Genomic DNA, 24334 nt, shown 5'->3' on the forward strand with positions numbered 1-24334 from the left:
GTCCAAAAACTTGTAGTTCTAGCAGCAAAATTAAACTTTAAGAGGCTTTTTTATTTCTGCTTTAAATTTGACGTCATTTACTAATTCATAAGATCTTACATGGGTAAATTTTAAACTTCTGAATCGAAGTAGGTGGCAGAGTGTCCAGGTAAAGCCACAATAGCATGGCTACTTTAAAAATGGCATAATTCTTAATGGAACACCATACAAATATCATGACTTTGTCAGGATGACAATACGGCCAGATTTACCCTTCAGTGCTTTGCTGCGAATGTAGTGTGTTAGAAAATATCACTTCTATATTTAGGACTGTTTTAATGCAGTAATCGTTCCCTAGACACCGAACCACATAGTGATTCTTAGTGATGTTATCAGCTGTGGTAAATTATTTACTCTTCACGTACTTGGAAGAAATGATCTATTATATGTAATACGTTTGATGGTTTGTTAGACCACGTGAAATATATCCTGAATACTTGAAAATTTCTTTAGTGGAAGACCCAACTTTGTATTTGTGTATGCTGTCTTTTCTTACAATAACTTGCATCATGTAACAAGCTTCAGACAGTACTTGACAATACGGGAAAACATACACTTACTACTTCTCTTTAATCCATATCTGCTTCATCTTCCAAAAACTGCTTTTCCTCCATAAGTGTCTTCAAAGGGTCATTGGGCAATTTGGAATCCCAGAAAGAATTTTTTTGTTTATCCTTCATTTGCTTGTGTGTAAATTTCTATTATCCAGCCCAACTGCAGCTCAAATGACTAGATGTTGATTAAAATGAAATTCCCTAGTAGTGGTGGTGGTGTTTACTTTGTCAGGTTTTTAAAGAGGTAATTTAGAAGATCCCTGGGTTCTTGACAATTCAAAAGTTTGAGGGGTGTTTGAACCTTCTGATAGTGAGGCGGCGTTAGGGTGGGGTGAAAACGTGGTTTTATAGTCCAGCAAAATAGCTTGATTTGGGGTTTTTTAAGGCAGGGAAGGGAAAGCAATCTTCACCTTTTTTTTTTTTTTTTTTTTTTTTTTGCTTAAAAGTAACACGCCTGGAAACTTTCTTGAGAAACTACTGACACTGTAAATGTTTTAATAAGTACATATTTACAGGAATAAGCACTGACTTATCTGAGAGTAGGTTTATAATTATCCTTGCTTGACTTCTTAAGTCTTACCCAGCATGGCAGTTAAAGATTTTGCTCATCAAACTTTATTTTAAAATGCAAAAATGGTTTGTTTTTAAAAACAGAGGCCGTGGGAGCATCCGGTCAACGTCCTGTTTTCTGTCCTGTCCACAAACAAGAACAGTTAAAACTTTTCTGTGAAACATGTGACAGACTGACATGCAGAGACTGTCAGTTATTGGAACACAAAGAACACAGGTACAATTATTAACATGTCTTACCTCCTGTGGTGCATTTTCTCAGAGCAGGAGGAAGTGAAATTAATCTCAAGCATTTGTGTAATTAAATATTGCTGTATTTACTGTTGATTAGACTGAAATGCTCTCCTGGTGAGGGGAAGTCACTAGGCCTCCTTTAAGGTCCTGAGCTCTACAGGTGAGTTAGGTCATAAGTACAAATGAATATTTTAGTCTCATCCTCATCTGTGGTGGATACTTATAACAGTCACACAATGCTACTGACTGGCTGCCTGGTTATGTCTGGTGTAGCAAAGGGTGATGTGACTTGTAAGGGTGGTGCATTGGTAGAGCTATGTGGGACATCTAGGACTGGATTCAGAGAACTGCTGGTCAGGGCTTGAGGTGAATTGACAGCAGAGGTTAAGGTGTAAACTTGCCTGGCACTTGTTGGAGCTGCCACTTTAATGTGTACACAAATGAAATATAATAAAACATAAAACTGGCACAAACCTGGATTTAAAAAAGTGGTGCTTTGACTGAGCGGAGGCTATAGTAGTGAATGAGGGGTCAGGTAGTAATTTTCTGGAAAGGTCATGTTTTAATATGATGGATACTGTGGAACTTTTAGGCTAAATCACAAAGCTTATATATAAGGTTTGCATCATGGATGAATGTACTTGCCTAATACAGTGGGCTGAAGTTTGATCCACTTGTCTTGGTGTGTTGCTTGTCTGAAACTTACCTAATTCCAGGTAAAAATGGTGAGGCTGGTAACACACAAAGAATTTAAGTTTTCCTCTCATTTTGTATTAGTCTTAAGAAATTATCTGATCCATGGGAGAGAAGAAGCTGTTGAAGAGCATAAAGTCTTTGAAGTCTTATGGTTGTGCAGTGATTTGAATGATGCTGTTTGGGAATTTTGGTAAGTAGTTCTGCAGTGGTGTAGTAAGGGTTCTAATGTGCAAATATATGTTTCAAGTCATCTAAAACTCTGCACGTTGGGAGCTTTAGCAGACCATTGCAGAACTGCTTCCTGCAATCTGCCTCCAGACAGCACTTCTCTGCTCTCTCCGTGTATTTGGACACTGGTTTGAAACAGCTGATCTAGCCGTTTTTAGTACCTTTCCAGCATTGTCAATGACTTCATAGAACATTAAATCAGCTTAATAGAGAAAACTTAACTTCTTTAACTTCTAACAGTTACTGACAGTTTTATAATGTAAGGAACTGAAACACATGTCTGGCCCAGGTTTTTTCCATGCTATTTGATTGTAAATAGCCTCAAAAATACAATTACCAAGAATATTAACATCTAGGATTTGTTGATGAGCTTTTGCTTGGTAGCCTGTCTTACATTTCCACCTGTTGTGCACTTGACACTAACTGATTAACAATCCATAAATAGATGCATCTTGTTCTACAGTGTATTCTCTTCCATAAGACTTCACTAATAACCTGCTTTCAGGTGCCACTAAATAGAAACTTTTATTTAAAATCTCTTGTGTGCAGCTGTAAATTACAGATGGACAAAATGTCTGCCTTGACTTTCAAATTAAAACTGGGATTTTGTTTATGGAGCTCTGTAAAATGTTTAAGCAAAATCATGCCAGGAGAACACGCACTGTTTTTAATCTCCTGCTTATTCCTCACCTGAAATCCTAATCCTCTGAAACACAAGAGGCTGTTGAATCACCATCTGAATAGCCACAGGGCATACTATTCAGACTCCAGAGAACTTTGAGGGAAGGAGCTTTTGTGGATGCTTTAGAAAGCTGAGATTGTCTTGTGGCAATAGACTGATGTGGATTAGTTGGTTTAGGTTCCTTCCAACCCAAATATTAGAAATTAGAATAAAATCCAGTCGTTCTAGATAATTTACCAGGACTGTTGTGCCAAAAGCTTAGCAATAAATAAACTCAATAAAATTTCTGTTTTGCTAAAGGTGATTTTCTTAATCTTTTTATCAGAGACACTGCATGAGAACAGACAGAAAATTCCATGCAGATTAGGAGTGATTTTTTGGTATCTGTGGGCCTTTAATATATATTTCAGGACTCGTTACGTTCTTTTCCTTGTATATGGAAAGTAATGTTACGCTGATTTTGAGGGAGGAGGCTTTTTTAATTCAAACCTGTCCATTGTTAGTTCAAAGTGGGTAGTATTTTGTCAATACAAGAACAAAATATACTGGTCTAAGTAGCACACTCCTTACTGTGGTTTACTGCAAAAACATAGACCAGAAAGAGTTGAAGCAAGAAATGGGGTTTGTGTATACTTTAAACACTAGATGCAGACATTTCTCTGAATTGGTTAGACAGATCAGTTGCCCTTCTAGATTTCAAATGAGGCTCATTTACCCTTTCAATGGTAGTCTTTGAACAGAGTGTAAATTACTTTTGTTCCATCACTAGAGCTCCCTGACCTCTTGAAGAGTGCTGTAATTGCCTCTAGAGAGGGAGGGGAGAAGCATATTCTGGGGTTCTCTTGGTTAAGTTTCCTAATGCTGTTGCTAAACTGCACTTCAAAAGCGTGGGATTTATATACAACTAAGCCACAACAGAAGTAGCAAGTGACCCTCTGGCCTGTTTTGTACTATGAAGTTAGGTTGAGGTAAGTAGCCTTGCATTAACCTATTTGTGCTTGTATTGATGCTCAAATTTCTCTCTGTCTTGACATAAGTGCTCTGTTAAAATGATACATTAAAACCACCTCCCTGAATGGCATACAGCTATATATAGTCTGTGCGTGCAGAGACTGCATGGTCTGTGTTCGCCCTAACAGACCTCCAGCAGCTGTCCCACAATGCTCCGTTCCTTACGACAATGACTGCAGTGGTCACACTCCACTGCCCAGGAATCAGAGTCTGGAAGGCATGCCCTTTAAGCTCGCCTGGGTGGTGTTGAAATACCTTTTCCTGATTGCCCCCCTTGATGAGCACACCTAGTGGTTCACCATTGTGTGCCGCTACTCTGCTGACCATGCCAGCTCTGTGCAGACAGACAGGTACTAGGAGCTCTCCTGACTGGAGTAGACAAGAAGTAATGGCTCTCTTGGTCCTGTGGGGAAAAGATGCTGTGCAAGAACAGCTGTAGACCAACCACAGAAACGTGAACGTCTACTAACAGACTGCACTGGGGATGCAGGCAGAGAGGTACGACAGGGGTCTGCAGCAATGCCATGTGAAAGTGAAGGAACTTCGCCAGGGATACCACAAGGCCAGAGAATGCAACAATAGATCTGATGCTGTGCCTCAGCCCTACCACTTCTACAACCAACTATGTGTCATACTTGGTAGAGATGTCACCAGCACCCTGTCAATCGCTGTGGATACCTTGGAGGATCCTGACACAGAAATCCCTGCCATGAACAGGAAGGAGTAGAAGAAAAAGACAATGTGGGACTCCAGCCATGCCATGAGCCTGGACTAGTTTGAGACTGTACCACAGTCTAGCCAGTCAAATGCAGATGAGGCTGAGGAAAAGGAAGGGGACTCGGGAAAAGTATGTGTATGCCTTTTTCCTTAAAATGTTAGTTATAGATGGCTTCTGGCCCACCCCCAAGTTAACAAGATACAGGTATCAACTTTTCATTGTTTTGCTTGTATGAGAAGAGGTAGATTTGGCATGTGATTATCATTCTCTATATTTGGTTAGCTGGGATATGTAGAATAATTTGTTTAGGTACCTAGGGATGTCCTTTGTATCCTCCTAAGAGATCTCTGTGGAACTTCCATGGAAATGGTCTGCAGTCCTCTCCTGAAGGTTTCTAGTGATGACTCCCTTGTTTCTTCCTCCATGGTAGTATGCTTTCCCATGGTATCTGTGATGAGTTTGATTGGCACCATTGCATAAACAGGCTAGCAGCACGTGAGCCCAGGCAGCTTCAGGTCACCAGTAGCAACTGTGTTCTCTGTGCCTGTCCGCAGTGAGATATTCCCTAAAATCACCACAGCCTGTGGAAAATAGTGCCAATATTCGGTGCTGTTGCCCTGTAATTGTACCCATGGAATAGGGACTAAAATTTTATAACTTCATGCAACAGGAAATCCTTCCATCTCCTCACCCCCCCTAGTCTCTAGCGGGCTATATTCACAATGGCCGGGGCTGGAAAGCAAAGCATTGTCGAGGCACTCCAAAGCCAAAGTGTCATTAAACCTGTCTTATTAAAAGTGCTTATGAGCATGAGGGATGGGAGTTTGGAAACTTCTCTCCCTTTCCCTTTTGACTGTAAATCCAATGATACATCTATCTGTTTTTATCAGTACTTGCCGCTATTGCGGCCTGAAGGGGTGCCCCTCCACACCCAAAGAACACTTCATCTCAGTGAGGTGCAGAAAGAAGAAGACTAAGAGTGATGTACTCTGCAAGAACCTGCAAGGCAGCACTGCATTGGGCCACGAACAAAGGACTTGGAGCTATATGACTAAGAACATGAAGAAAGACCAAGAGGACAGGGAAAAAGGCCTAGGAGTCCTAGCAGGAAAAGGAACAGGAAATGCACCAGGACATAATGGGTCTGTTTACGCTACAAGTAAACACCTCTGGCTGGCCTGTGTCAGCTGACTCAAGCTATGGGTCTGGTTAATTGCTGTGTAGACATTCAGGCTCGGGCATGGGCCAGACGCAGGTGTTTAATTGCAGTGAAGACCTACCCAATTGGTCTCCTCAGGCAGCAAACCCAAATGCTGCAGATCCTGGTTGACCTACATGTCCAAAAATACTGGACTGTCCACCTTTTGCAGTCATTGGAGAACTCCATGGTCACTGCTTCCTATTCTGCTCCCCTCCCCTCCCATACCACATGGCATCACAGGGCCCATCGTCATCACCCTTATCACTCCATGCTGAGGGACAACAAGGAAAACCACAGCTCCACATATGCTGTGAGGACCCCAGTTGGTGTGTGTGTAGTCACAATGGGTTACATGTGTTTACTCAAATAGACATAAATGTTTACTTTTATAATTTTAAATTTTCAACCTGTTATGTTAAAAACTTGTATAACGCTGCTTCTTGTTCGGGTGGTTTTTTTTTTGCATATTGATTTTCTACATTGCTTTTTCTACTCAATAAAAGTTCTATTTCTGGAGAATCAAATTATCTTTATTCCCAACAAATATTGCAGAATGCATTACAGTTGTCAAAATGCACCAAGCATCACATAATTCATAGCTTCAGGAAAACACGCAGTCATATTTATCAATGTATAGTAAGTACTACACAGTTCTTAGCAGCACCCCAAATGTTTACCACTTTGCCTCACAGCTATTATGCAGGACACAACAAGCAGCTATAGCCATTGGGATATTTTTCTCACCAAGATCCAATCTAGTGAGCAAATCAGCCAGTGTCCCTTCAGTCTACCCTTCTGCACTTGCTGAGCCAGTAGTTTAATCTTTCCTTGGTGCTGTCTGCGTGGCTGGTGTATAACTTCATAAGCTAAGGGAGCAAGGGGTAGACTGGGTTCCATTTCAGTATTGCCAATGGTAGTCTGTTGGCTGGGAAAGAACATCCCTGGTTAAAGCTTTGTTGAACAGTCCTGTGTTCTATAGGATGCAAGCATCGTGCACTTTCCCTGACTAGCCAACGCTGAAATCATTGAAGCGTCAATGATGATCCAACAACACTTGCAGACTATGGAACAGTAGCCCTTTCTGTTGATGTACCCTGTAGCCCGATGGGCTGGTGCCAAAATTGGGATATTCCAGCTGTCTGTCACCCCAGTGCAGTTCAGAAACCTCCTTGCTGCAAATCCATCCACTGTGTCTTGCACATTGCCAAGAGTTAGTCCTACATAACAGGAGACAGTTAATGTCCCTACCCAGTTGTATGAAAATGTCCTCACTGTGGGTTTTCAACTCCAGAATGACTTCCCACTGACTAGTAGTAATCCAGCGCAGCAAGTTTCCAACATGCGATTTACCACTTCTCCACTGTCCATGCAGTTATTCTGGTGTCCCAGGGCTGGGGCAAATCTGGCACATAAATCCAGGAATGTCACCTTTTGCAGTCCCACCAGTCTGGGCTCATTTCTCAGGCCCAGACAAGATATTTCCATAATCTGCAGCTGCTCCCTGAAAGCCATCAACAGCCTTGGATTGTTTTCTCGCTGTGTCCCTCATCAAATTGTCCTTGAAGAAATCCTTGTGTCCTGGATGTTGCTGCACTTAGAATCATAGAATAACAGAGTTGGAAGGGACCTCTGGAGGCCGTCTAGTCCAACCCCCTGCCCAGAGCAGGACCAATCCCAACTAAATCATCCCAGCCAGGGCTTTGTCAAGTCTGACCTTAAAAACTTCTAAGGAAGGAGATTCCACCACCTCCCTAGGTAACACATTCCAGTGTTTCATCACCCTCCTAGTGAAAAAGTTTTTCCTAATATCCAACATAAACCTCCCCCACTGCAATTTGAGACCATTACTCCTTGTCCTGTCATCTGCTATCACTGAGAATAATCTAGATCCATCCTCTTTGGATCCACCTTTCAGGTAGTTAAAAGCAGCTATCAAATCCCCCCTCATTCTTCTCTTCCGTAGACTAAACAATCCCAGTTCCCTCAGCCGCTCCTCATAACTCATGTGTTCCAGTCCCCTAATCATTTTTGTTGCCCTTCTCTGGACACTCTCCAATTTTTCCACATCGTTCTTGTAGTGTGGGGTCCCAAACTGGACACAGTACTCCAGATGAATCATAGAATATCAGGGTTGGAAGGGACCTAAGGAGGTCATCTAGTCCAACCCCCTGCTCAAAGCAGGACCAATCCCCAATTAAATCATCCCAGCCAGGGCTTTGTCAAGCCTGACCTTATGGCCTCACCAATGTCGAATAGAGGGGAACGGTCACATCCCTCGATCTGCTGGCAGTGCCCCTACTTATACACTCCAAAATGCCATTGGCTTTCTGGGCAACAAGGGCACACTGTCAACTCATATCCAGCTTCTCGTCCACTGTCACCCATAGGTCCTTCTCTGCAGAACTGCTGCCTAGCCATTCGGTCCCTATTCTGTAGCGGTGCATTGGATTCTACCGTCCTAAGTGCAGGACCCTGCACTTGTCCTTGTTGAACCTCATCAGATTTCTTTTGGCCCAATCCTCCAATTTGTCTAGGTCCCTCTGTATCCTATCCCTACCCTCCAGCGTATCTACCACTCCTCCCAGTTTAGTGTCATCCGCAAACTTGCTGAGGGAGCAATCCACACCATCCTCCAGATCACTAATGAAGATATTGAACAAAACCGGCCCCAGGACCGACCCTTGGGGCACTCCGCTAGATACCGGCTGCCAACTAGACATGGAGCCATTGATCACTACCCGTTGAGCCTGATAATCTAGCCAATTTTCTGCCCACCTTGTAGTGCACCCATCCAGCCCATACTTCTTTAACTTGCTGACAAGAATACTGTGGGAGACCGTGTCAAAAGCTTTGCTGAAGTCGAGGAATAACATGTCCACTGCTTTCCCTTCATCCACAGAACCAGTTATCTCATCATAGAAGGCAATTAGTCAGGCATGACTTTCCCTTGGTGAATCCATGCTGACTGTTCCTGATCACTTTCCTCTCATCTAAGTACTTCAGAATTGATTCCTTGAGGACATGCTCCATGATTTTTCCAGGGACTGAGGTGAGGCTGACCGGCCTGTAGTTCCCAGGATCATCCTTCTTCTCTTTTTTAAAGATGGGCACTACATTAGCCTTTTTCCAATCTTCTGGGACTTCCCCAGTCGCCATGAGTTTTCAAATATAATGGCCAATGGCTCTGCAATCACATCCGCCAATTCCTTTAGCGCACTCGGATGCAACGCATCCGGCCCCATGAACTTGTGTACGTCCAGGTTTTCTAAATAGTCCCGAACCACTTCTTCCTTCACAGAGGGCTGGCCACCTCCTCCCCATGCTGTGCTGCCCAGTGCAGTAGTCTGGGAGCTGACCTTGTTCATGAAGCCAGAGGCAAAAAAAGCATTGAGTACATTTAGCTTTTTCCACATCCTCTGTTACTAGGTTGCCTCCCTCATTTAGTAAGGGGCCCACACTTTCCTTGGCTTTCTTCTTATTGCCAACATACCTGAAGAAACCCTTCTTGTTACTCTTAACATCCCTCACTAGCTGCAACTCCAGGTGTGATTTAGCCTTCCTGATTCCATTCCTCCATGCCCGAGCAATATTTATATACTCATCCCTGGTCATTTGTCCAATCTTCCACTTCTTGTAAGTCTCTCTTTTGTGTTTTAAGATCAGCAAGGATTTCACTGTTAAGCTAAGTTGGTTGCCTGCCATTTACTATTCTTTCTACACATCGGGATGGTTTGTCCCTGTAACCTCAATAAGGATTCTTTAAAATACAGCCAGCTCTCCTGGACTCCTTTCCCCCTCATGTTATTCTCCCAGGGGATCTTGCCCGTCAGTTCCCTGAGGGAGTCAAAGTCTGCTTTTCTGAAGTCCAGGGTCCGTATTCTGCTGCTTTCCTTTCTTCCTTGTGTCAGGATCCTAAACTCGACCATCTCATGGTCACTGCCTCCCAGATTCCCATCCACTTTTGCTTCCCCTACTAATTCTTCCCGGTTTGTGAGCAGCAGGTCAAGAAGAGCTCTGCCCCTAGTTGGTTCCTCCAGCACTTGCACCAGGAAATTGTCCCCTACCCTTTCCAAAAACTTCCTGGATTGTCTGTGCACCACTGTATTGCTCTCCCAGCAGATATCAGGATGATTGAAGTCACCCATGAGAACCAGGGCGTGCGATCTAGTAGCTTCTGCGACTTGCCAGAAGAAAGCCTCGTCCACCTCATCCCCCTGGTCCAGTGGTCTAAAGCAGACTCCCACCACGACATCACCCTTGTTGCTCACACTTCTAAACTTAATCAGAGACTCTCAGGTTTTTCTGCAGTTTCATACTTGAGCTCTGAGCAGTCATACTGCTCCCTTACATACAATGCAACTCCCCCACCTTTTCTGGCCTCCCTGTCCTTCCTGAACAGTTTATACCCATCCATGACAGTACTCCAGACATGCGAGTTATCCCACCAAGTCTCCGTTATTCCAATCCCATCATAATTCCCTGACTTTGCCAGGACTCCAGTTCTCCCTGCTTGTTTCCCAGGCTTTGTGCATTTGTATATAGGCACTTGAGATAACCAGCTGATCGCCCCTTGTTCTCAGTATGAGGCAGGAGCCCTCCCCTCTCACACACTCCTGCTCGTGCTTCCTCCCGGTATCCCACTTCCCCGCTTACCTCAGGGCTTTGGTCTCCTTCCCCCAGTGAACCTAGTTTAAAGCCCTCCTCACTAGGTTAGCCAGCCTGCTCGTGAAGATGCTCTTCCTTCTCTTCGTTAAGTGAAGCCCGTCTCTGCCTAGCACTCCTCCTTCTTGGAACACCGTCCCATGGTCGAAGAATCCAAAGCCTTCTCTCCGACACCACCTGCATAGCCATTCATTGACTTCCACGATTCGACGATCCCTACCCCGGCCTTTTCCTTCCACGGGGAGGATGGACGAGAACACCACTTGCGCCTCATACTCCTTTATCCTCCTTCCTAGAGCCACGTAGTCCGCAGTGATCCACTCAAGGTCATTCTTGGAAATATCATTGGTGCCCACATGGAAGAGCAGGAAGGGGTAGCGGTCCGAGGGCTTGATGAGTCTCAGCAGCCTCTCCGTCACACTGCGAATCTTAGTCCCTGGCAAGCAGCAGACTTCTCTGTTTTCCCGGTCAGGGTGGCAGATAGATGACTCAGTCCCCCTGAGGAGAGAGTCCCCGACCACCGCCACCTCCTCTTGGGAGTGGTGGTTGTGGAACCCCCAACTTTAGGACAGTGCATCTCATGCCTCTCAACTGGTGGAGTCTCCTTCTGCTCCCTTCCCCCAGACGTATCATCTGGGCCACTCCCCGCAATGGTATCTGTGGAGAGAACATGAAAACGGTTACTTACCTGTATCCGCGTTGCTGGTACATGGATGTTCCCCCTTCTTCTGGAGGTCACATGTTGCCAGATTTCTTCATCCTGTCCGCACTGCGCAGCCTGCTCTGAATCTTCAGAACCTTGTGCCTGTAGAAGCATATCCTGACGTCTGTCCAGGAAACCTTCAGTTTCTCTTATACAACGCAGGGTTGATACCTGTTGCTCCAGACCTTGAACCTTCTCTTCCAGTATGGAGACCAGCTTGCACTTTGTACACACAAAGTCGCTTCTGTCCTCTGGAAGAAAGGCAAACATGGCACATCCAGTGCAGGTCACAACAGTTGAACACTCCCCATCCATATTACCTTCCTACTATGAACTTCCTCAGGAGATGCAGTAATTACTCAGAGAAGTCGTTAGGCTGTAAGACTCAGTGGGCTCACTTCAGGCGAACTCCCAGGCAAACTCCTGCTGTTTGCTGCTCAGCTGGTTCCCCGCCGCTCAGCTGGTTCGCAGAGCGCCGGCTTTTTTAAGCAGCCAGGCTCACCTGAAACAAAACACTTAAGGTCTGGAAAGACAGGAGAATCATGCATCCAGTATTTGCAACATTCATGAGGCTAGCTCTGTGGTTCCCGTACTTCTGTCAGAGATTGCAGACACTGAAAAGGACCATGTGGGTTCATGGGATTTTTTTTTAAAGGTGCAAAAATTATGGGCTGTATGGATGGCTTTATGGGGTGGAGAAAGTTACATGCTGGGAACTTGACTCCTAGCTCTCGGAGATCCCTGGGCACAAGTTATTACTGTCCCACAAAACATGGGAAAAATGTCCCCCCAAGGCATTGCATTGGAGGGCAGTGTGTATCCCACTGGGATACCTCATGGTGTATTGTATTTTACATCAACCCCAAGCACTTCTGAAGAGTACATGCAGCACCAATGCAAACAGCAAGTATGTACGCACCCAAGTGATATACAAATTCGGGAGGTGTATGCTAATGTAACTTACGTCAACCAATGTTTGTAGTGTAGACATGGCCTTTGTAATGGGACTTATTAAACAGAATCATGAAGGGTGGGGAGGAAGATACCTTAGTAGCTTGGACACCTGATGGGAAAAGATCACAAAATCTAGAAAGTATTTCTTAAATTCTCCTTGCCAGCCTTATATTAAGTGTTCTGCTTTTTATGTTGTCTATCTTATTTTGCCGTGCTCTGTACTAAGAAGTGAAGCATTCCTAGTTTCATCCCGTCTGATATTACAGCTTCTTGTATTCTTTTTAGGTAATACTAAGTGGAGGTGCTTTAGAAGTGGTGTTTGTTCAGTCAGAGATTTGGTGTATGGGGAGTTGTGAAGTAAACAGAGCCAGAAGAACCAAACAATTAAGCTGTTAGAATGTAACTGCTTTAAATTTACATTACTGTTACTGAATATGAACGACATAGTGTAAAAGGTGAAATTACCTGTCTTAGGTGGAAGTCTATTCTAGCAGTCAGTATATCTTTAATTTTTGACTGCTCTTTATGCACTGTGCATCTTGTCCAAACATACGTTTTCTTAATAATAAAAGAAAATAACTTAAATTTATTTCCCACAGAATAGACTTTTCAAAGAGCTTTTTCAAATATTGACAAACGATAAAATTGTTTATTATGAGTTTTTCTGCTGTGTCCCCTTTACAGTAATATCCTGTAGCTTCTTATCTTGTGAACAGTAATGCGTCTCATCTTCTCCCAATGTATAGAAAATTTAAAATGGCGCACAAATGACTTCTAAGGATTCTCTTTCCTTGGGAACTTTATTGTGCCATTATCACCACTCAGAAGTATTGTAAATTGAGCAGGTTTTGGCTTAAATCACTACTTTCCACTAATTCTTCCATAATTTGTCACGCTTTTACTAGCAAATGTAGGTTTAAATCCATACTGAGAAGTTTTAGTTTCCATGCACTGCTCCACAGTAATTGGTATCTTGTTTTGTGACTTGAAAAGGTATCAGTTTTTGGAAGAAGCTTTTCAGAATCAGAAGGGTGCAATTGAGAATCTGTTGGCCAAACTTCTTGAAAAGAAGAATTATGTTAATTTTGCAGCTACTCAAGTGCAGAATAGGTAAGTACCTACAGATAATATTCAAGTGTTGATATTGTATTGTGCATTTAATAAAGCCTATTGTTCATACTTTTGTAGGCTCGTAACTCGTTTAAATTCTAGTTGGTCCTTGTGTCAATTATACTGGATTTATAGTTGGAATGTTTTATACTTTATTATGCTTGTCCATGGCACACTGTTGCAACTATATAAATGTCAAAGTAGATGACCCTTTATGGAACTGCTGGTACTGTCAAAGGTGTGGCATAATTTATTATAGAGTAAAATAACCTCTACTGCTCTGGTCTTTGTCAGTGAGAACTCTGTGGGGGTGACAGACATACTGGCCATACTGTTTAATATACACATCTTTCAGATCAGAAAAGACAAGAGCTGAAGATATTAAAATAAGAAAATAGAAGCAGAGAATTAATACTTCACACTAATTCAAGCAAAACATGAAAGAGCAGTTAAACATAAAAAGGTGGACAGAAAAGTCAGACAATTAAGTCATCAAATCAGGGTCAGACTTTGTATAAACTTTCTCCTTTATTTGCCAAGAATTAAATTCTAGATGGTTCTAGATCTGTAGCACTGGGTTAGCAACTTTTTATCTGTTAGGCAGAAAGTAAATAAGCCATACAATTCTGCGTTTATCAAATAACTTTAAAGAAAGTTGCTTCTTTACTTTTTATGGAAGAAAAATGACTGTGTAGTATTTGGAGGCATAGTATAAAGTAATTGCCTGATCATACATTTCTCTTTTTTAGGATAAAAGAAGTAAATGAAACTAACAAACGAGTAGAACAGGAAATCAAAGTGGCTATTTTCACCCTCATCAATGAAATCAATAAAAAGGGAAAATCTCTCTTACAGCAGCTTGAGGTACAGTTAAGAACAAACAAAAAATCAGTTCACAAACTCGCTCTTTCGAACACCTATTGAGAACTTGCATTCCATACTTGAGTGAGGAGTTTATTCTGTGCAGGCACAGGTGTTTCAGTGGTATGCCACTCAAGTATGATATGGTTGGAGTTAAATCTCCTGTGATCTTTTCATTGATCTAAAATGCTATGACTTTCTTAACTTGTACATCTGTCTCGTATAGCCCCATTTTAAACTTGCTCTTTATCATAGATAAATGTCTGGAAAAAGCCCTTTCTGACTCAAAATGCCATGTTCCTACCCTAAAACATACTACTCCTGAAGTCTGTAAACTCTTGTCCTTTTTTAAGAGGCTAATGTGTACAGACTGTGGAATTAACATGACTCATAATATCACTGCTCATTTGCTTGCTTTTTTCACTTCCTCTCCCAATGACTTGTCTAGGAGTCCTTCTCTTTAGAATGTCAGCTCTTAGAGGCAGGGATCTGCCTTAAGTTTTTCAGACAAAAAAAATAATTGGTACTGTATAAATGGCAAATATTTGCTAATTGTCTATTTGCTCTGCATTTTGTGTGACTTAATGCAGTCAGAACCGGATTCTCCCCTCTCCTTCTGCTCTTGTGAGATGGTAGTGGCAAAGGGGAGGTAGCTCAGAAGACTTCTAAAGTCGTCGTCCTTGCTTGAGGCTGTCCTTCCCTACTTAACCTAACTTGAGCTTGTCAATATACCTCTGAGTGGATAGTCTGTGGCTGGGTCTCAAATTATTCTCACTCCATAAGGAAGTAGTTGAATGTGGCTGAAATGTGATTCCTCCGTGTTCATAAATCTCCTTGTCTCCATCAAGAAAGCTTGTCACTTCAGCTTCAGAACTCCTATATATGACAGAATGCACTGCTCCCTGTTAAGCTATCTCATAGTTGTGGCTTGTTACATACTTTTAAATTGTGTGTGTGCGCTGACAAAAGGCTGTTTGAAAGACACCAATAAATATCTCAATAAATTGTAATGAAAATTTACCAGCCCAAGCAGGACCTACTTGTCTACTCTTACAACTCTGATGGCAAATTAATATTTTCAGTCAGGGAACTGTTTTGGGGGCAGAGGGATGCACAGGGAAGGGAGACAGACTAAAAGTAGGATTCTGCAAGGCTACATTGTGTAAGGAGTGCTTACTGCTACTTTGTACTGCAGTAGAGGTCTTAATATCAGATTATGTACCCTTGGAGTTGTGAAAGTCATTCTTCAGAATTGACACTGTAATTCCTAATAACTAAAAGAGCTGAGACATTCCAAATAATGGCTTCAGAAATCTGGTAGGATAGGTATTGCATATTTTTACATAAACATGTAAAGCACAAATCTTAAATTACGTAGTTTAATTAAACTTTTAAAGCATGTGATGCATTTATAGAATCATAAAAATATAGAAGTGGAAGGGACCTCAAGTTTTTCCCCCAATCCAAATCTCCTTTGCTGCAAATTAAGCCAATTGCTTCTTGTCCTACTCACAGTAGACATGGAAAACAGTTGATCACAGTCCTTTGTAATAACCCACCCTGTTATCCGGTGCTCCTGTATCCCCCTCCCTATTTTTTTTCTTCTCAAGACTAAACACATGCATCTAAACATTTTATCATTTTTGTTTCTCTTCTCTGGACTCTCTCATATTTGTCCACATCTTTCTTAAGGTGCAGTGCCCAAAATGGGGACACTACTCCAGCCGAGGCCTCAGCAGTACTGAGCAGAGTGGGACAGTTGCCTCCCATGTCTTACATATGACAGTCCTGCTAATAAACCCCAAAATATTAGCCTTTTTTGCAACTGCATCACATTGACTCATTCAATTTTTATGATCCACTATAGCCTCTCTGTCCTCTTTAGCAGTACTTTTGCCTATTAGTTATTCCCCATTTTGTATTTGTGTATTTGATTTTTCCTTCCTAGTGAAGTACTTAGCACTTGTCAATTGAATTTCACCTAGTTGATTTCTGACTAATTCTCCAGTTCATCAAGGTAATTTTGAATTCTAATTCTGTCCTCCAAAGTGTTAACAACCTCCTGTAGCTTGGTGTCATCTGCAAACTTTAGAAGCATGTTCTCCACCCCATTATCCAAGTCATTAATGACGACACTGAATGGTACCAGACCCAAAGAAGACCTACTAGATAGTCCTCCCAGTTTGACAGCAAACCATTGATGATTACTCTTTGAGTACAGTTTTTCAATGTGTTTTTCACCCCCACCCTTAGGGAAATGTGGTCTGAATGAAATTACTTTAATTTGCTTATGAAAATGTCACTTTGGACTGTGTCAAAAGCCTAATTAAAGTCAAGATATGCTTCGACTGCTTCTTCCCATCCACTAGGCCAGTAAACCTGTCAAAGAAGGAAATTAGGTTGGTTTGGCATGATTTGTTCTTGACAAAATCCATGCTGGCTATTTATCAACTTCTTGTTCTCTAGGTCCTTAAAATTGATTGTTCAACAATTTGTCCCAGTATCTTTCCAGGTATTAGGCTTGACTGGTCTGCAATTCCCTGGGTCCTCTTGTTCCCTATAATTCCCTTCTCCAGTTCTCTAGAACCTTACCTAATGGTTGTGAGACTGCTTCAAATAGCTCCTTAAACAGTGTCTTGTATTAATTTAAATGGAATAGATAGGCCCAAAGACTCAAAGATGTTAACATGACCCCTGAAACGGTCCAGCATAAAACAGTTTTTTAAACAAAGTTTTGGATTTGATATATAGAGATCTCAGCCTGCTTAGCACCATGGCAAACACCATTAAAATCCTTTTTAACCTTTTATTGAAGATACAGAAAGGAAAGAAAAACAGTGATAGCATTTGAAATGTAAAATCTCAAATAAGGCTTTCATTTTAACAACATCCCTTGTTCCCTTTCCCTTTAGCCCTTTTGGAAGGAGAAAGGGGGAAATAAAAACAGCAAAGATAGAAAATGCAGCTTCTGTCTCTGGTATTGATTCACTTGCATCCTCACTGCTGGAGAAACACAGGCTGAACATGCTGTCTTATCAGCCACTCTGAGACCTGGCAAACTTGTACCAGTATTAGGCTGTTTATGGCATTGTTTTTAGCTGCCCCTTTCTGGTCACAGGCTTGACAGCAGTGTTGCAAAATGTACAGCCTTGGCTGGCTGAGCCAGACTCCTAATAGATAGAAGGAAAAAGGAGAGATAAGATAGAGAAGAAATAAGGTAAGGAAGGAAAAGGACACACTGGAGGTGAGCGGGAGGCAGTCTCACATATGAGGTAGTGGTTGGGATTTAACCAGAGCCAGTGGAGGTGACGATGTCATCTGGCTCCCACTCGCTGGCCCTCTCCGATCAGAATGATGCAGGTAGAACGATGGTGCACTGGATTCCGGGGTCCCAAAAGACAGCAGGGGTGGCAGCCATGATGATGAAGCTCACTCCTTCCCCTTTCAGTCAGCCAGTGTTGCAGTAGCCTGTGTCCATCTGCATTATCCCCCAAAGTCTTGCTTTTTTAAAGAACCCCAGAAGGGAGTGATGTGTGGAATAGCCCATCCCCTCATTATTTTGTTCACCAGTTAGGCCTAATTTCCGACACACCAATTTTGGTCCATTAATTTCCTGTCCCACGCTTCTGTTGTTTACCAGGCATGATCTTAACACAGACCTTGAATTAGATCAGTAGTCCTTTTTGTTTGAACTAATTTAGTCTTTTGCACATTTTCCCATCAATGTTTATTATAGGTTGTGACATTTTATAAACATCATCCTAGTTTTTACAGTTGAGCTCACAATTAGGGTAAATTTTTAGGCCCAGTTATCACAACGGTACCCTGTGATGAATTTAATCAGGCCCTGCTCACATGAATACATCTAACTTATCTAAATATTCTTTCACCTGTTCTTTCTCTGTTCCGGCTTGTATTCCTTTTCCTTTGTTAATATTATTAGTGACCTGATGCTGGGACTGTGTGCTGTAGTTATGGGGGATCCTCTGCCCCATGTGGTGCTGAAATAAGCCCCTGGGACCATTTGTTGCATTTGGGGGTGTGGGTTGTTGGAACTGGGGGGAGTCCAGCCTTGTTCTCTCTCCGTCTCCTCCCCCAATCACTACTGTACAGCTGCTCTGGCTGTAGCTTGGCTGGCTGCTCCCTGGGTTCCCAGTATAACAAGTGCTTTGGTGGCAGCATGCTATCAAAATGTTACTGACAAGTCAGGGAACAAAGAGGAAATGACAATTTGCAGTGGTTCATGACTCTGCTAAACCCGAATGGAATTTTGTGGGACCTAAAAGGTGGTTCTTCCAACCTCAGGGTTTTTTCTCTCCTGAATTTTGAACACCTGCTGCAAAGAATTGGCAGTGTTAATACTTCAAGTGTCTTTCATAAAGGAGAGTGTTAAGTAACTTAACAATGTCACTGCCAGGTCCTCCTATAATGTATATGTGTATAATGTATATTGTTTTAATTGTGTGCATTTAATTGTCTGATACCAGTATAGATGATTTTTAAATCTAATAATCTGATTGAGCTTCTGTTTCTTTGTAGAATGTGACAAAGGAAAGACAGATGAAGCTAATACAGCAGCAGAGTGACATCACAGGGCTTTCGCGGCAGGTGAAGCATGTGATGAACTTTACCAACTGGGCCATTGCAAGCGGTAGCAGCACTGCATTGCTGTACAGCAAGCGGCTGGTAAGGAAACCTGCCCCTTCCAGAATTTAGAATCGAGTATAGCAAAAATTTTGGGATCTTAGTATGTTTGCGCCTCCAACCTTGACAGAAGAGAACTTTATGGTCAAAAGAATTTTCAAGACATGGTTTATTTTCTCCAGATCACTTACAAGGAAAGGAGAGCCAGTTAATCACACTCCATCTAAAACTGTTGGCTTCACGATTTAATAGTAATGAAAAAGGGTTTGCCAGCGCAGTGACCTCTCTCTCCTTGCTGAAAGAGTTTGGGGTGGATAGTTGTGTGGTTGTTTCTTTTGTAGAATTCTGTGCCATCAGTGTTGTCACAGTCCCTGGGTAAACTGCCCCTTCTTGAGACCCTTTTCCAGGCCCGAGTACACCTTTTGAAGTGGCAGGTCCATGGTTCTAGTTTTTAGAGCGGGATCCTGTGAACAAAGCGTATCAAGTAACACCGAGTGGTTGCTAGCTGTGATACTTAGGAGGCCCAATGGTCTTGATACGTGTGAGAGTTTTCCTTCAGGAGGTTATAGATGATGATGTTCAGTGACACAGAAATGGTTTCTTCAAAACAAAGGATGAAGTTTGCCAAAAGATACACAGCAGTAGAGAAACTAATTTAGAACAAGATACGTATAAACATACTCTTACCTTAACTTGGCATTCCCCTCAAGCACCTAGGAAGACATAATTTAGTCTTTCTGCCACGGGTCCTCCTGCCTTCTCTTGGGCACCAAGTTACAGCCTGTTTACTGCATGCATGATGTGGAAAAAGCTAATGTACTCAATGCTTTTTTTGTCCTTCTTCACAAACAAGGTTGGCTCCCAGACTACTGCACTGGGCAGCACAGCATGGGGAGGAGGTGACCAGCCCTCTGTGGAGAAAGAAGTGGTTTGGGACTATTTAGAAAAGCTGGACGAGCACAAGTCCATGGGGCCGGATGCGCTGCATCCAAGAGTGCTAAAGGAGTTAGCAGATGTGATTGCAGAGCCGTTGGCCAGTATCGGGGGAGGTCCCGGACGGCTGAAAAAAGGCTAATGTAGTGCCCATCTTTAAAAAAGGGAAGGAGGAGGATTTGGGGAACTACAGGCCAGTCAGCCTTACCTCAGTCCCTGGAAAAATCATGGAGCAGGTCCTCAAGGAATCAATTCTGAAGCACTTAGAGGAGAGGAAAGTGATCAGGAACAGTCAGCATGGATTCACCAAGGGCATCATCTAATTGCCTTCTACGACGAGATAACTGGCTCTGTGGATGAGGGGAAAGCAGTGGACGTGTTATTTCTTGACTTTAGCAAAGCTTTTGACACGGTCTCCCACAGTATTCTTGCCAGCAAGTTAAAGAAGTATGCGCTGGATGAATGGACTATAAGGTGGATAGAAAGTTGGCTAGATTGTCGGACTCAACGGGTAGTGATCAATGGCTCCATGTCTAGTTGGCAGCCGGTATCAAGCGGAGTGCCCCAAGGGTCAGTCTTGGGGCTGGTTTTGTTCAATATCTTCATTAATGATCTGGGGGATGGTGTGGATTGCACCCCCAGCAAGTTTTCAGATGACACTAAACTGGGAGGAGAGGTAGATACACTGGAGGATAGGGATAGGATACAGAGGGACCTAGACAAATTGGAGGATTGGGCCAAAAGAAATCTGATGAGGTTCAACAAGGACAAGTGCAGAGTCCTGCACTTAGGATGGAAGAATCCCATGCACTACTACAAACTAGGGACCGAATGGCTAGGCAGCAGTCCTGCAGAAAAGGACCTAGGGGTTACAGTGGATGAGACGCTGGATATGAGTCAACAGTGTGCCCTTGTTACCAAGAAGGCCAATGACATTTTGGGATGTATAAATAGGGGCATTGCCAGCAGATCGAGGGACGTGATCGTTCCCCTCTATTTGACATTGGTGAGGCCTCATCTGGAGTACTGTGTCCAGTTTGGGGCCCCACACTACAAGAAGGATGTGAAAAAATTAATAAGTGTCCAGCGGAGGGCAACAAAAATGATTAGGGGACTGGAACACATGAGTTATGAGGAGAGGCTGAGGGAACTGGGATTGTTTAGCCTGCAGAAGAGAAGAATGAGGGGGGATTTGATAGCTGCTTTCAACTACCTGAAAGGGGTTTCCAAAGAGGATGGATCTAGACTGTTCTCAGTGGTAGCAGATGACAGAACGAGGAGTAATGGTCTCAAGTTGCAGTGGGGGAGGTTTAGGTTGGATATTAGGAAAACCTTTTTCACTAGGAGGGTGGTGAAGCACTGGAGTGCTTTACGAAGGGAGGTGGTGGAATCTCCTTCCTTAGAGGTTTTTAAGGTCAGGCTTGACAAAGCCCTGGCTGGGATGATTTAGTTGGGGCTTGGTCCTGCTTTGAGCAGGGGGATGGAGTAGGTGGCCTCCTGAGGTCCCTTCCAACCCTGATATTCTATGATTCATACCCCTAGGTCTGTCACTCTTTTAACAGAATATGGTCTTTTGATCTCCAGATTCTCAACTGTGGCAAAACAGCTCTGTCACCAGGATTGTATCTCAGGTGTGATCATAGCTAAAAACTTGACTGTTGTATACTCAGGTGTTTACTAGGACACTTTTTTATATTTCCTGTTTGGTTTCTTTAACAACCCCTTTTGATCTAACTCTATGCATTCAAACAGGGTAATATCACACATACACAGAGGCATATATGTTTATAAAAACTAATATAAATGTTTCCCAGTTTTCCACAAGAATCATGGATCTACATTTTCTTCAGTAGGAAATGCCTACTTTCTGACTGGAAAACAAGTTATAAAATGTTGGCTTTGGGAATTATGGGGCAGTATTGTGTTTAAAGTTGTCTTTATGAATGAAGGAAGTCTGGTTCTGCTGGGAATTCATTTCCTAAATTTGACTAAAATTATGTTGTGCTTTGTACTTGGTGCTAAATTATTCTTGCTATTGAAAGATCAGATGGCTAAATAACATGAGAACGGCCACACTGTGTTAGATCAATGGTCCATCTAGCCAAGTACCCTGTCTTCTGACAATGGCCAATGCCAGATAGTTCAGAGAGCATGTCTTTTGCTAGATACTCTTCAAAATTCTTTTTTCACCTGCCTAATTATACTTTTACACTTGACTTGCCAGAGTTTATGCTCCTTTCTATTTTCCTCCGTACAATTTGGCTTCCAATTTTTAAAGGGCGCTTTTTTGGCTCTAACCGCTTCTTCTACTCTGTTTAGTCAGGGTGGCATTTTTTTGGTCCTCTTACTATCTTTTTCTTTAATTTGGGGTATAAATTTAATTTGAGTCTTTAGTCTGGTGGTTTATATAAAGTGTCTACAGGTTGCAGGCATTTCAGTCTTGTGACTGTTCCTTTTAATTTCTGTTTAGCTTCGTCGTTTTTGTGTCATTCCCCTTCTTTAAGTTAAATGCTACTGGGGTCGGCTTCTTTGGTATTTCCAACCCACAAGGATGTTAAATTTAATTTATATTTTGGTAGCAATTACCGAGTGGTTCAGCTACATTCACCTTTTGAACCAGATCCTATGCTCCACTTAGAGCTAAATCAAGAATTGCCTGTCCTCTTATGGGTTCCAGGACTAGGTGCTCCAAGAAGTAGTCATTAATGGTGTCTAGACATTTTATCTGTGCATTCTGTCCTGAGGTGATCTGTATATGGGGATAGTTGAAATCCCCCATTATTATTGAGTTTTCTATTTTTATCGCCTCTCTAATCTCCTGGAGCATTTCACAATCACTGTTGTCATCTCAGTTAGGTGTTCAGGAGTATATTCCTACTGCTATATTGTTGTTCAAGCTTGGAATTTCTATCCATAGAGATTCTGTGGAACAGTTTGATGTATTTATGATTTTTACTATATTTGACTCTATGCTTTCTTTCATATATAGTGCAACTCCCCCACCAGCATGACCTACTCTGTCATTCCTGTATATTTTGTATCCTGGAATTACTGTGTCCCATTGATTATCATCGCTCCACCAAGTTTTTGTAATGCCTATTCTATAAATATCCTCATTTAATATCAGACACTTAAGTTCACCAATCTTCTTATTTAGATTTCTAACCTAATGGCAGAAAGCATATCTGCTGTTGTATTGACTTGAAGAGGGGGAGATGCTGTGGAGCACACACCTTTTTAGTCCATTAGCACTGGAGTAGGAATTTCAAGGTGAACTCATTTATATGAATTCCCAGAACTACTTCTGTGTAATGTTAAAAGTTGTATTTTCTGATGCTATCAAAGGGTTAAAGTTCTTTAAATGATTCAACTGAAGATAGTTAGAACGTGTTGAGTTTAGAAAAAGTTCAGACTAACTGGCAGTATTCTAAGTAATTGTTACAGATCATCAAGCTGAATCATCTGGATTTATAATTTAGCATAATTTATTTCTAAAGCAAAGAGATACTCACATTTGTAAGTAAAATGTACGCAATATTTTCTAAGAGCAGAATACAAGTGAGTCTCATCATATTCACATTTAACTTATGCGAATTCAACTATACGTGCTCGGCAAAAAAAAAGAAAAATAACAAGATACCTGTAAATAGTGTGGGCGCTTCTGCCCACCATTCCACTCAATGAGTGTATGCCCCGGAGTGAGCATGAGGTGGAAGACATGAATCTGCTGTTCCCTCAGGCGGTCTCAGTTCCCGTGTGCCCCTCGTAGTGTGAGCATCTTGCCGCGCTGAGTATGATTCTAGTGTTTAAAAATACGTATTTTTCGTACAACATGGCCCCTAAATGCAAGCCAACTACTTCATCTGGTGCTCAACCGAAGAAACAGCGAAGAAACGCTGGAGGAAAAACTGGCTGTGTTGGACTTATTGCAAGACGGTATGTCTGTCTCCAACGTGGCGTGTAAATATGGCCGCAATGAATCTAGTATCCGTGCTGTCAAGATTTGAGAGAGAGAAGTTTGTCAAGCTGTGGCATCATGTGTTCCAATAACTGCTAAGGTGACGAGTCAGGTGCGTGATAAGACTTTCGTGAAGACTGAAAAGGCATTAAACTTATGGCTGGAAGACGTGAACCGTAAATGTGTGCCTATCAATGGCAACACGTTGCAAGAAAAGACTCTTAGCCTCTACGCGCTGTTCAAACCTCCCACCGAAGAAGGACAGCCTTCTGATGAGAAGGAATTCAAAGCCAGCCAAGGTTGGCTTAATAGTTTTAGGAACCGCTTCAACCTCAAAAACGTGCAGACTACTGGTGAAGGTGCATGTGCCAATGAAGAATGATTTAATTTCTGAATACACTCCCTTTATGGAACGAAGCCTCAAAATCACACGTCGTATTATGGACTATTTGAGACCGTATCAAGAAATGTTTGAGCAGCTCAAGAGACAACAGCGACAGTTGCTGACCATGTTTTTCAAGGAAAAACAACCAGCAGCAGATGAGCCTGCGCAATCAACTTGTCGAGCTGAACCAG

At 42.4% G+C, this 24334-nt stretch overlaps 1 protein-coding gene across 2 annotated transcripts in view; it reads left to right on the top strand.

The window, feature by feature from the left end:
* The window catches only part of TRIM33 (tripartite motif containing 33), an 81185-nt gene that overhangs the window by 30962 nt on the left and 25889 nt on the right, over nucleotides 1-24334 (top strand). For both annotated transcript variants that reach the window (XM_048826839.2, XM_048826838.2), the window contains exons 4-7: nucleotides 1248-1380; nucleotides 13246-13362; nucleotides 14112-14226; nucleotides 18763-18909. In XM_048826839.2, the coding sequence (XP_048682796.1) occupies nucleotides 1248-1380; nucleotides 13246-13362; nucleotides 14112-14226; nucleotides 18763-18909 (512 nt within the window). The remainder of the gene's footprint in view (nucleotides 1-1247; nucleotides 1381-13245; nucleotides 13363-14111; nucleotides 14227-18762; nucleotides 18910-24334) is intronic.

Source organism: Caretta caretta, chromosome 21, assembly GCF_965140235.1.
Source record: "Caretta caretta isolate rCarCar2 chromosome 21, rCarCar1.hap1, whole genome shotgun sequence".
NCBI classification, from domain to species: Eukaryota; Metazoa; Chordata; order Testudines; family Cheloniidae; genus Caretta; species Caretta caretta.